At 39.3% G+C, this 13,616-nt stretch overlaps 1 protein-coding gene across 2 annotated transcripts in view; it reads left to right on the forward strand.

Moving 5' to 3' along the window:
• The window catches only part of Agbl1 (AGBL carboxypeptidase 1), a 780,759-nt gene that overhangs the window by 47,078 nt on the left and 720,065 nt on the right, over positions 1-13,616 (forward strand). For both annotated transcript variants that reach the window (XM_074061490.1, XM_074061492.1), the window contains exons 2-5: positions 1,628-1,691; positions 3,311-3,457; positions 8,871-9,002; positions 12,436-12,529. In XM_074061490.1, the coding sequence (XP_073917591.1) occupies positions 1,628-1,691; positions 3,311-3,457; positions 8,871-9,002; positions 12,436-12,529 (437 nt within the window). The remainder of the gene's footprint in view (positions 1-1,627; positions 1,692-3,310; positions 3,458-8,870; positions 9,003-12,435; positions 12,530-13,616) is intronic.

Consider the following 13,616-nt stretch of genomic DNA (forward strand, 5'->3'; position numbering starts at 1 on the left):
TGCCAAGTGCTTGGGCATCCCAGGGGCCTCATCTACCCAGTATAGGAGGTAGTGAGTTCAGTTTGGTATTTTGTCCATCATATTTTTTTTGCACTAATTTTGATTTGCAAAAATATAGTATGAAGATATGTATTTTGATTACTATTTTTTTTGAGACCCTGAAATTTTGTGCTGAAGTAAGTAGCCCTGGATGGGTTTTGAAGTATGACTTTCTAGGGCTGGCAGCATGACTCAAGTGGTAAAACATCAACCTTGCAAGCATGAGGACCTTAATTCAAACCCCAGTACTGCCAAAAATATTAATTATTGAAGTATGACTTCCTGAAAGGTATGAGGTTTATTAGATTCCATGATTCTTTTGGGTTCAATTTGGTTTCATTCAACTAATGCTTATTGCACATTTTCTCTGGAATAGTCCTTGTGTCAAGCACTGGGGATATAGATATACACAAAACTTAATCCCTTCTTTAAAGATTTTAGTATCTAGGAAGCAAGATTGTACCCTGGTGCCTACACTGTATGGTAAGTGCACTGTCAGAACTGAGCCCAGAGTCATGGGGAGACAGAAGGGATCCTGGACTCCATTTGTTTGTGGAATGGAGATCCCATGGGGGCTATGATGCACTTGAAGATGAGTCAGTATTGACCAGGGTGACAGAGAGAGTCACCAAGAAGTGGAAGGGTATGATCAAAGGTGAAGAGCAAGGAATGGCCTGGTTGGTCAGGAAACTACAAGTGGTTCCACATTGCTGGAATGTGTATTTGGGGCAGGAATGTTGAAATGGATAATGAAGTTGGAGACTTCAGTAGAACAAGGTTGTGAAGAACTTTGGAAAGCATATTAATGAGCTATGTCTTTATCCTAAACATAATGGAGAGTTACTAAAGCCTTTGAAGCAGATGACTGTGAGTCTTACTCATGGGAAGATTAAGAATATGCCCTAAATAACATACCAGAAAAATGTTACAATGCAAACACTGCTAGTCTGAATTTGGGAACCTAGACTGGGTTGCACTTCTGGGTCTGCTATATGGATTGTCTCAGGGAACTCAGCAAGTCCTCTTATCCTCTGAACTCAGAATTCTCCCTGTATAACAAGGGGTATAGTATCAATCATTACAAGGATCCTGAAGAGCAACGCCATGATTTGGCATTACCCTGGGTTTCTTGTGAGAAAATATATCTGCGTTTGCCAAGGCAGTATTTGCCTCACAACACGTTGGTGGACTTCTGTTTTTTCTGTGTCCTGCATTACAAAATAACACAAGTCCTCTAAATTACCTGAAGTCTGGGCTACATTGGCCCATGAAGCTCCCTTTTCTTTGCTATTTCTATCAATTATCATTACTTATTTTCTTATGAAGCTTGTTGTGGCTACTGTAAGACAGGTCCCTAAAGAGGAGTCTTGAAGACTAAATATGGAAGCATATAGCCTCTGAAACCCATGTCTCAGTGAGTCCACTCATTATTTAAGGAGGGCCCCCGTGTCCATTCTTTCTCTATATGGGGTATTTCTTAGTAGAAGAAAGCACAGCTCTGCTTCCTCTTTCATGTGCATTCCTGACCACACTACCTCCTTCCTCTTGCATCCTTCCTTTAAGATGACTGCCTGTGTTCTCATTGCAGAGCTCCTCTGATAAGGCATCCATTCTGGCCATTCTTCAGGTCCTTGGAGATCTGCTTTCTGTTGGTAAGTAGGCTATGCTTTCTTGTAATTGTATGGTGGATGTGGGGCCATATGGCTGTGGTCAGTTCTAGCAATCTGTGAGTCTCCAGCTCAGGTTTCTTGTGAGGGACAGAATCACTAGCCCAGGTTTTCCTTTGAGGTAATTAGTCATGGGATGGACTGGAATGATTCTATTTGGGTTCTTCTAGAGGCCAATTAGATGCTGAATGGCTATTATATAGTTTCTCGTCTGTAAGGCCAAGGATACAAGGGGTCTATGGTACTCCCCTTAGGAAGGGTTGCCCTCAGCCATTGTGCCTTTATCCTCCCTTTGCTCCCTTCCTTTGTGGCTCACTTGGGGAGCTTCCTTACATATGTTAAGTGGAGACCAGAAGATAAAGTAGGAGTTGGACTTTGAATTTTGGTAAGGTCAGAGGTAAGGTGACAGAGCTGAATGCTTTGGGATCAACTGAGTTCACTGGAGCCTGTTTTTATTAGCTCAAGTTCCTGCTGAAGTTCTTGGATAGTCCAAGTTCACTCCATTTGCATTTCTATGTGTTCCAATTGCATTACATTAGAAAAAAATAGCACAAAGGTAATACCAAGAATGAATGCCACACCAAAGCTGGAGCTTAGGGATCCCATCATATTTAGGGTCTTTTCCCTGGCTGTACTATTCTCTACTGCCAGGGCAACTTCCCTACAGACTTTTGACTGAGTTCCCTCTGTAGGTAAAGTCACTTGTCTTCAGTTGTCCAGAGGTGTCTGAAATGAAAGCTTGGTATTATCTCTCTGATTCAGGTGGTAATTATCTTCCCTCCCTCCCTCTCTCTCTTCCTACTTTCCTTCTTTTCCTCCTTCTCCCGTGTTCTTTCTTCTTTTTTGATGGAGGTTGCTATTTTTTATTAGGTTGAAAATTGGAGGATCTTCTTTGATCATATCACACCTTGCTAGTCATCTTGGTTAAGCTATCCAGGAGCTTTACCTAGTTGCAATGTAATCACTGCTTTTGATTTTGTCCTTGGGCAAGGTAGAGGAGGCCCTTGTTCAAAAGTGTTCTCAGGTAGAAGGACCAAAACTTCATTCTTAGTCTAGACTCTTCAAAAGTCCCTAACTAGACTGATTGGACATTTGTTTGTTTCTCAAGGGATTACTCCAGTTGGTCCACATGTTTTTCTCCTACCAGTGGCTAAAGGCCTGCAATAGAAAATCATACTGTGTTTAAAATTATTCTAGATAAATCATTACCCCAGTCCCTGTTACTAATAATGTAAACCTATGGCAGGAGGATATTAAGTATATGATGATAGGAAAGCTTTTGTGCCTGTTTATGAAAATGTTCATACATGTACACATATCGCTGATGACTCAACAGGATCCCAGGGATTCTAGCCTTCATTTGTTATGGTGGCTGTAGGCTATAGGTGGCTCTAGGTTCTTAAATCACTATTTTCCCATTTCAAACCTCCCTCTCTTCACCAGGTAGCACAACTTAAACATAGGTTGTTTCAACAACCACCTAACTTTTGTTTCTGGGGTGAAATGAACCAACCTGCTTTGTCTCTAGCTGTTAGGCCTGAGTTCTTCTTTAAGAAAAGTGAGGGTTATTATTTGTGGCTTATCTTTTTCCGGTTTCCCCCCAGGCACGGACAAGAGGATTCATTACATGATTAGCAAGGGCGGCAGTGAAGCCCTTCTGCAGACCCTGGTGGACACTGTGAGGACTGAGTCTCCTGACTACGACATCCTCCTGCCTCTATTCCGGCTGCTGGTCAAAGTTGGCCTACGAGGTACCCAACTCCATGACCCAAAAATAACTGAAAAGGCCCTCTGGAGTTCTTATCACGAGAGTAATTTGGGAAGCTTTTGTAGGGAGGCAGCAGGGAGGTCGTGGGTAACTTGGTGTTGCCAGCAAGACCAGACCCATAGGGGAGGCAATTTTTTGACCTCATATTAGCCAACCCCAGGTATGGTACTTAGGATAGCAGGCATGGAGTACAGGGGTATGGCCCATAGGGTAAAAAGAGGGAGCTACTCCAATGCAGTTTTCATTTAAAAAATAAATGAAATGTATTTACAAATTGCATCTTACATGCAAATCCATTATTAGTTTCCTAGAGCTTCCGTAACAAATTGCCACAAGAGGGGTGGCATAACACGAGAGAGACATATTCTCTTACAGTTCTGGAGGCCATAAATCCAAAACCAAAGCAGTGGCAGTGCCAAATTCCTCCTGGAGGCTCCAAGGGAGTCTGTTCTATGCTTCCTTCCTAGCTTTGGTTGGTTGCCAGAATCTTTGGTGTTTCTTGGCTTATAGATGCATCACCCCCATACCTGTCTTCATGTTCATGTAAGTGCTCTCCTCTGTGTGTCCTCTCCTTTTTATATAGAGACATTTGTACAGCACCTTATTCATGGATTGATTACATATTGTTTGATTAAGCATGGTCAAGATATTGAATAAATAAAAAAATCAAAAGAAATTTCAAAAACAAAGATTTTAAATTCCTGTACACTCATTATGCAGGTCAGTTGATATGGAGAAGTTCTCAGTCAGTCCCGTTCTATTGTCAGTTGTGTTTAAATTGTTGTGTGATCTGTAGAGTGTTTCTCTGCCCTTCATTGTGTGAAAAAGCAAATGGTGCCTAAAAGCAAGGTAAAAATCAATGTGCTTAATTGAAGCAATACAGTGAAAATTTGTATTTGTTGAAAGGTGGCATGTCTTTAGCAGAAGTTGAATGAATTTCTGGGAAAAAAAGAATCAAGTATCTGCGGTATTTGAGATAAAGAGGATGAAATAAGATCTAGTTTCTGGTGAACAGCATTAATGTGTACAACAGTAACTTTTGTGGCAGTAATGTGGCCTGTTCCATGTGGTTTCAAGTGATGGATATTCAGACCTATTATACCTATGTATGGTGTAGGCAAATTTGAATTATTATAGAGTACTAAACTCTGTACATGCTGAGCACGAATGGCTTTTCCTCAGTGGTGGTCTCCTTGGAACTACATACCCACGGATACCAAGGGTCTACTGTAGTTAGATTTGGGGACTCATCAGATTAACTAATTCAATCTACAAAGACTATTTCAAAATAAAGTAACGTTCTGAGGTTCTGGGTGGACATGAATTTTGGTGACACTATTCATTCAACTGACTATAATAAAATAGAGATTCCCTAGTTGAGAGGAAGTGGGAGTCTGAAATCTTTCCACTTACATTCCATGGTCATTTCTCTTTCCCCATGGAGGATTCTGAATTACCTCTCTAGAACCCTGTAGCTTCTTGGAACACAATTAAAAACCTAAGCTCCAGAGCTCATGCAAACATTGCAAACTTCTCATAACAGTTAAGCCTAAATTGTACATTGAGTCTTATGCAGGTCACAACTGAGACACTCAGGCCTTCTGAAACCTGGATCTTTGATGTCTACTGCTAACAGCTTTAGTCAAGGGCCTAAGAGTTCTGAGCCACTCTTAGCCTTCAGTGCTTCAATTTCTACTTTGATTCTATTCAGCATTCCACAGATAATAACTGGGAAATAGGTATCAGTTAGTATGCATATGAGCATGTCCCAGATACAACAAAATTAATTTAGAAAATATTCATCAGGTATTTACTACATGCCTCCCAGGGCCAGGTGCTGTTCTAGGCACTAAGAACACCACTGTTACCAGAACGGTTGAGGAACGTGCTCACACAGAGCTTGTGTTCCAAGTGGGACAGGCCAACAAATCAACAAATAATGAATTGAATGAGAGCAGATTGTGATGAATACTTCAAGGAAGAGAGTGATGCTACTCAAAGATGTCAAGGCCAGGAGAAGTGACATTTGAGATGAAATATGAACAGGAGAAAGTCAGCAAAACTGAGTGGGCCAAGTGAACTCTAAGAAAACATAGTAGAGATGTGATATATATCCTGATCATAAGTAGTGTGAGCTGGGAAGTTGAGTCTGTTTCAAGTCTGGCCTTGACGCATACTAACTGTATGAGCTTGGGCAAGTGACTTAAAGCTTCTTGAGGTGTAGTACTTAATTCTAGGGCTGCTGTGGGAAGTAAATGAAGTATTATTTGCCATGAGCTTAGCATGTGGTATCAGGGGCCTGACAGAGAAAAGCCATGTGGCTTTCATAGAGGAAAGATGACAGATACACAGAACAGTGATTTCCAAGTTATGGTTTTGTGACAATTATGTCACTGTGGTTTCTGCCATCAAGAGGTTATAGTCCTCGACAATGACATCTAAGTTACCACGGACTACCCCAAACAGAAGAGAAAGGAGTTTGGCTGCTCATGGGTGGATGGGGTAGGTATTTCTTTTCTGATGAAGGGAATGGGTCATGAAAACTTAAGTATAATCTTTTGGTGGTGTCCTTTGGGCCAGAGTTAAAATTGGTAAACTATGGTTTAGGATATGCCTTTTTTACTTACTTTCACCTAAAATGAATCTGCTTTTTAAAGTGAATTTTTTTGTGTGTGTTTAGGAGGTTTACAACATGACACCATGGAAGACATGTAGAAGTAAAATCATTTCTATGTGAGGCAGATTCACATATCTATCATCTCACAAAGTTACTTTATTTGGGTGTCAAGAACAGCTGAAATCTACTTATTTAGCAAAAATCACGAATACAGTAGAGTTTTATTAATATTAATCCTCATGTTATAATTAGATCTCTAATTATATATATTTGCTATTTTATATCCTTTGACTTTCACTCCCTGTTTCCTTCCCTCAGCCTGTTTGCTATTGGTAAGCATTGTTCCATTCTCTATCTTTGGGTATCTGAGTATCAACTCATGCTGATAAGGTAGCTATTATCAAAAAGATAAGACAGAACACATGTTGGTGAGGGTATAAAGAAAAGGGAATCACTGTACACTGTTAGTGGGAATGTAGATTGATATGGCCATTATGGAAAACAGTAAAGCACTTCCTGAAGAAATTTAAAATAGAACTACTATACAACCAAGAAGTTCCTCTTTTAGGTATATATCCAAAGGTAAGGAAATCACTAATGTGTAAAGATATCTGTACTCCCACGATCACTGCAGCATTATTCATAATTGCCAAGACACAGAAATAACAAGATTACCCATTGATGGATGGAAGAAAAAAGAAAATATCGCATACATACACAATGGAATATTATTTACCTTAGAAAAGAACGAAATCCTGTTATTTGTTGCAACATGGAACTAGAGGGCCTTATGCTAAGTGAAATAATCCAAACAAGAGAGAAAAATTTGCAATGAATATGAGGGGACTGTGGAGGGAGGTTTTGTTTTTTTCTCCCTCCCTTGTTAGAACGAGTTTTCTCTCTTGCTCCTGGCTATTACTGAACCTAACTGGCCTTATTTGGGGATGACTGGAGATTCAGAGAAGACACAGGATAGACAGACAGACAGAAAGTGGGATCAGGTGTGTTAGGTGCTTGGGTGGAGACACCCAACCCTCATTGTTTCTTTTCTCTATCTTGATTCTTTAAGGCCTTGCTCCTTGCAGCTGTTTAAAACCTTGCTTCTAAAGTCTTCTTTAAAACCTTGCTTAAAACCTCTTTCCTTAGGCTTGCGCTGTCCCGTGTTTTCTCTCAGTTTATCTTTAGCTTAATCGCTCTTAAAGTTTTTTGCCCCCAGGCTTGCAGCTTTTCTTTAGCTTTCTTAAAGCCTGGGTGCTCAGACTTGCAAAGTCTTGGTCCTCAATCTTGCACTGTCCCGTGTTCTCTTTGGCTTTTCTTTAGCTTCTAAGGCCCTATGTTAAAGTTCTTTCTTTGGCTTTGCTTTTCTAAGGCCTATGTTAAAGTACTCTGTGCAGACTTTCTATCAACTCCTCTTTAGCCATTCTTTTCCCTTCAGTAATTCTTCTCCCTTCCAAAAGCTTCCCACACCAAAAATCCCAAAGCAAAAGAATCAAGGCAAAGCTCCCCAAAAACCCAAGCCCTCAAAAGTCCTCCAAACCAAAAGCCAAAGGCAAAAAGCAAAAAGCCCCCAGCCCTCCTTCAGGGGGCCTTTTATAAACAGTGGCAAACAGGGTGGAGCAGAAACTCTCGGGAGTGGCGTGACATTGTAACAGGAGAAACCTGCATTCCTGCTCCTCTGAATGCAAGCTTAGGAGAAGCAGCTGTTCTGCTTTTTTCTGTTCGTGGCCGGGGCTGTACCTATCTCAACCTACAGGTCAAAGCAATTAAGCTGCATCTCACCTTGCTTACATCCAGTTCTCATAAGCTTTTCATAATCTGCTCTCCACAGGACTGGATTTCTGTAAAAACAAGCATGATAGTTTTGGCATCACACTTTGGAAAGGACACAGACAAATGCCACTGGGTACACTGTCTCTTGTATCATAGTGGAAGCAAGGAACATGGAATAAAATGTGTCTTTCCCTTGTTCCCAATGCTTATTTTCTAACTATTAAGACAATGACTTATCTGCCATACTAGACTTTAGGTTATTTGGAGCAATAATTTAGAGTTAGGGGAAATTTTTATTTTCTTAAGGTCTGTTTTGATTTTTCATTATGAAAATGCTCTGTCACATAGAAACATAACCTCTTATGTACCTAAAAGTTTCATCTAACCATTATGAACATTTTTTCATATTTTCTTCATCTATTTATTTTTCATTTGAAATATTTTAAGAAAAATTATAGGTAACATTGTGCTCCAAAATCTTTTTGAGTGCCTTTCTTTGAAAAAGTGACATTTTCCCACCTAACTACAAATCATCATTATGAATTTAATAAAATTAACAATATACGCATTAATGTATGGTTATTCTAATTTCACCAAATGTTCCCAAGTATCTTTTAAAGACATATTCAAAATGGGATCCAATCAAACTCACATATTATATTTGATTGTTATGCTACTTAAGTATTCTTAATTCTAGAAATGTCATAAAGGAAGAAAATGATACCCAACCAAACTGGAGTTCACATGTGATGCAACCCAAAACACCTTTATATACAAGGCTTAAAAATCCTTCATGTAAACAATGTGCATCCAGAATTAGCTCTTCAGATTTATTTGGCTCCAAAGAGGACATATTTTGCAGTATTATTTTTACTAGGTCTAAAAGTATCTTTAGGTTGGATAATTCTCATCCTTCTACTGTCTTCCTCTTTTCTACTCCATAGATTGTAAAGTCTTCAGAATTAATGTGCATCAAAACTAAGACAGACTGACTGATTTGTGTTCCTAGATAAACAGTTTGGACAGAAGGCACTGGAATTGGAAGCACTTGATGTGACATTGATTCTGGCCAGGAAAAACCTGTTCCATAGCCAGAACCTGCTGCACTGTCTCTGGGCTCTGCGTGTTTTTGCTTCCAGCGGTAAGTGACGCTATTGTGGACCACTGGGATGTGGCTGGGATGCCTGGAAACCATGTGGGGGTTTGGTGGAGTGAAAATGTGAGTGGAGGATATATGTGGTCCCAATCATATAAATAAAGGAACCTGACAATCCAGAGCCCATGGAGGTAAGTTGTTTCTTCATCTCTTACTTAGCCAGCTGGAGCTCTTGAGCCATTTCCTAGAGATAGATTTTGATATTGGTTTTCCCCAAGAGTAACCTATTACAGCATGCCATGTTTCTGTATTAGTGCTATCAGGTGAAGAAGACCCATGACAGAAGAAAGGCAGACTTTCTTTAGTTCTTATCATATCCAAGACCCAGTGTTATGTGTTACACCTGTCAGGAATGACTTTTACAAATCTTCTTACCACATCCCTAAACCTACTCATTGGTTATAATATCCTTCACTTCTTTCTTTCTTTTTTTTTTTAAATCTCATGATCCTTTTAAACAAAGTCCTCCAGGTGACTATTGTAGAAATCACAGCACATGGGCTGATACTTGCTATCTCCTGATCTGTACTGTTTTTAGTTACCATAATGTTATATTTCTAGTCATAATTTTATAGCTAAGAAAAAATAAAGAAGTTTATCAGAGTGAAATAATTGCTTCAATTGATACAGATAAAAAGTCATGAAAGGCCAAATTTCTAACTACAATTTTTATTGATAGATTAGGTTTTATACCTCTTATCTCACATGTAATGAGCACTGACTTTCATTTCTGCTTCCTGAGGGCCCTTCCTGTGAAATGAAAATGACAATTATTTAGATGCAATATATTCTATAGGGGGGAAAAATATAGGCTTAGAGCCAGAAAGACCTGAGTTTTACTCTGATTCACTTTCTTATGAGTCACATAATTACTCATGAGTGACTATTTAACCTCTTTAACTCCAGTTTCTTCCTTTCCAAAATTAGTGCAGTAATAGTTATTACTATTAATCTGCTAGGTCTGGCCATAACAAAATACCATAGTCTGCATGGCTTTAACAGCAGGAATTAATTTTCTCATATTGCTGAAGGCTAGAAGTCTGAGATCAAGATGTCGGTGGGTTTGGTTTCTTTTGAGGACTCTCCTTGGCTTCAGGAAGATGGCTGTGTTCTCTCTGTCTTCACTGTTTTTCTTTGAGCATCTTTTGTGTGTTTCAGTATCCTCTCTTTAGGACACAAGTCAGATTAGATTATGCCACACCCTAATGGCTTCATTCTAATTACTTCTTTAGGTAATAAAGATCAGGGATTTTAACATAAGATTTTTAAATTTTTTATTATTTTATTTTATTTATTCTTTTTTTTTTTTTTTTTTTTTGTGGAAGGGAGTACCATAGCAAAGGTCATAGACTTGACAGATGAAGTCTGTCAAGTGGCACCATGCTCATGGGGAAGACTGCCACATAGAATCTGCTCAACAAACATTAGTTTCTCTTTCTACTTCTTCCCCCTAATCTTTTGAAATAATACACATGGCAGGAGTTTTTTTTTTTCTAGCTATCTTAAAAACTACTAAAATAATGCAGTTTTCATTCTGTCAATAAGCATGGAGGACTCATAGAGAAAGTCTTCCTAAACGATAAGAAAACAGATATTGACCCCTGTTCACAGACGGAGATTCTTCTGATGCATCTCATGAGTATTAACCAGAAAATCAGAGAGCATCTGGGAGAAGCTGAATGGTTCTGTGTTAATCCATTTCTAATAAAAGAAAAGAGGAGCTATGGCTGTGTAGAAAGGACAGTTCTCATTAACAAGTAGCCAGAAGGTATGCCTCCCCCATTTAGAGCTTGCCAACAGTACAAGATTTGAAGTAGCTATGGTTTCCTAAAGAATAATTAGTATATAATGATTACAGATATCTAGAAAAATACCTTCATCTGAAGGTCTGAGAAATCCTAGGATTTTCCCGTGGCTGTGAAAAGGTGGCTATTTGGCTCATACTCCAAAAACCTACTTTTATTATACCAACTAACTGTTTCATAAAGTATTTAAAAAATTATAATTGTTATTCTATACATTAACATTATTGCTGACAAGCAGACAGAATTCAAGAAGCCTGTGGAGTGCTGTCTTTTTGGTGAAATGTTAGCCACTATTGACTGTTGCAGCAAGCTTTTTAAATGGCTCCTATCTTCAGAGGAGTTGGCTGGAACCATAATGGGTCTATGATAGCCAATGAACCCTTTGGCAGTGCCCAGATGCAGCCAATGGGGATGTTTACGGGGCTGCCAGAAATCCAACCTTGGACAGACATTCAGCAAGGGTGAGCTTGGTGAGGATTTCTTATTGTTACCAATTCTAAAATCTTCTTTGTTAGAATCAGGGCTCTTAAAATTATCTCCTTCCTAATTCTACTTAATACCAGAATTTTACTGAATTATCTGCCAGAAGTTTGCTTCACTGTGCTTTCCCAGTTTAGAAGTAAGGGCTGAGTTAGTAGCCATTGGAGTGGAAGATTGATGGGTGGAAGTTGGATGCCAAATCCCCACATTTTGATCCAGGCAACGACCGCCTCTTCTATCCTCAGGAGGGATATATGCATAGAACTTGTTCCAGGAACATGCACTCTTTGTAGTAGCTAAGGGTTCAGTCTCAGTCTCTATCTGGTAGACTGTACTGGGATGAACTATATTAGAGCCTCCAGATTTCCATACAGTTTCCTCTCCTGTGGCTTGGAACAATGTAGTGTAAGCCACACTTGTTTCTCCTTTGCTCCCTTAACACCTTCTGTTTCTCACTCACTTTCTCCAAAACAAGGCTGTCCAAAAGCACAAGGCATTCCTGTGCCTTCTTTCTCAGAAACACCAGTGCACTGGTGGAAAGAGAGATGAAAATCACCTGGGAAGATAGCTTCCTTTCTTTGTTCCTTCTGAAAGTTGTGTCTACTGATAGATTGGCTCAGGTTATGTCCTCTGGACTCCTCTCATTTTTTTGATATGGTCTGAGATCTTCCTAGAGTGATACTGTGATATTGCAGAAGGGGTAGGGCATTCTTGGATAAGACAATGACATCCACAGGTTTTACTTATCTGAATAGATGCCCCTTTGTCTCTCTATCATTTCTATCTATAGCAATATTTTTATAACCACTCAGTTGGGTGAAAAGGGAAAATTTTCCTAGGCTAGTTACCTCTGAGCAGAAGAACTTATTTTCCCATTGGTATTCTACTAGAGGCATAGTCAGCTCGTCTCCTCAGTCAGGGGGGGATCCAAATACTAAATCACAGAGGAATTTGCAACCAAGGTGCAAAAGAAAGGGAGCTATTATGCTTATTATGTTGCTTCTAAAAGATTATTGTTTTATGTTATTTTTCATTGACTTACAATAATTCCCTTAAAGTTTTAAAGGAGACAACCCAAGTTGTATTAATCCATCCACTTGTAATGATAGCTACTGTGCTTTTCTCTTTCTCAGTAACCACAGGAGCCATGCTGGGAATTAATGGAGCGATGGAACTGCTTTTCAAAGTCATTACTCCTTATACCCGAAGGTGCACCCAGACAATCAGGTACAGAGCATCTTCCTTGTGCCTCTATACTCTCTTTGTAGCAGATGGGGAGAGGTGGATGACCTCACACCTATTCAATCCTGTTTGGTGATGACTTGTTATGGTACAATGATTATATCCCATCTCAACTTGTATCCTTACCCACCCATGATTCATTTCCTCTCATCCTCTGAATGAATATATTTCTCATGTTTTTGGGATGTCTTTTTGGTTGATTTTTTGCCTTCAGTTATAGCCTTTATGCTTATAGCAATAAATGAGTGTGGTTCTCAAAAGACAGTCCAGAAGTGACAAGGTCTCAAAAGAATCAGCTAGTTAAACATCTCATATGAGTTCTTGGTGTTATAATAGTCCATCACAGTTGTATGCTGGTCTTGATATGTATTTTTATGATTGGAGAATGCAACTCAGTCCATTCTCTTTGCCTCTGCTTGCTGGGGTGGAGTGAATCACCAAGTTAAGAAGGGAGATGGTTTCACATAAAGGCTTTAGAGGTATTCAGAACCATTAAGATCCATCATTTATGGAAGTGACTCAGTGAGGACCTTGAAAGAATATTAGAAGAAATTCAGCCAATTTCCAAGATATATGGGGTCATTTGGCAAGTAGCACTTCCATGCCCAGCCATGATATTTGCTGCATTCTAGCATCAATCTTGGGCTCATGTTCCACCTGATTATTTTTCTCTTGGGTCACCACAGTTACGCCATTATCATCCATTCTCGCCTGCAGCTCTCTACCGGCATTTCCTAGAGTGAAATACATTATATCTCCGCCAAAAAGGAAAAAAAAAATGTTCTCATCAAAAAATTGGAAAGTCCTTGGTTAAACAAAGTGAGATAGGTTTTGTTACTGTAAGTCTTTGCAGAACCTTTCGTAAAACTTATACTTAACAGGAATATCTGAGATGGTTATGTTCTGTAATCCATTTCAAAACTGTTTTGTCCAGGGAACTATCATTTTTAGAGACCACCTTTTTGAGGGGTCAGTGTTCTGTGTATTTCATTCTGGAAATCTCTCCTCTAGATAGGAATCTCTTCAGCTAAATTCTACTAAGGCACAGTTGTCTATAGGTGTAAAACTTTAG

The sequence above is a fragment of the Castor canadensis genome, chromosome 19 (assembly GCF_047511655.1).
Source record: "Castor canadensis chromosome 19, mCasCan1.hap1v2, whole genome shotgun sequence".
NCBI lineage: Eukaryota > Metazoa > Chordata > Mammalia > Rodentia > Castoridae > Castor > Castor canadensis.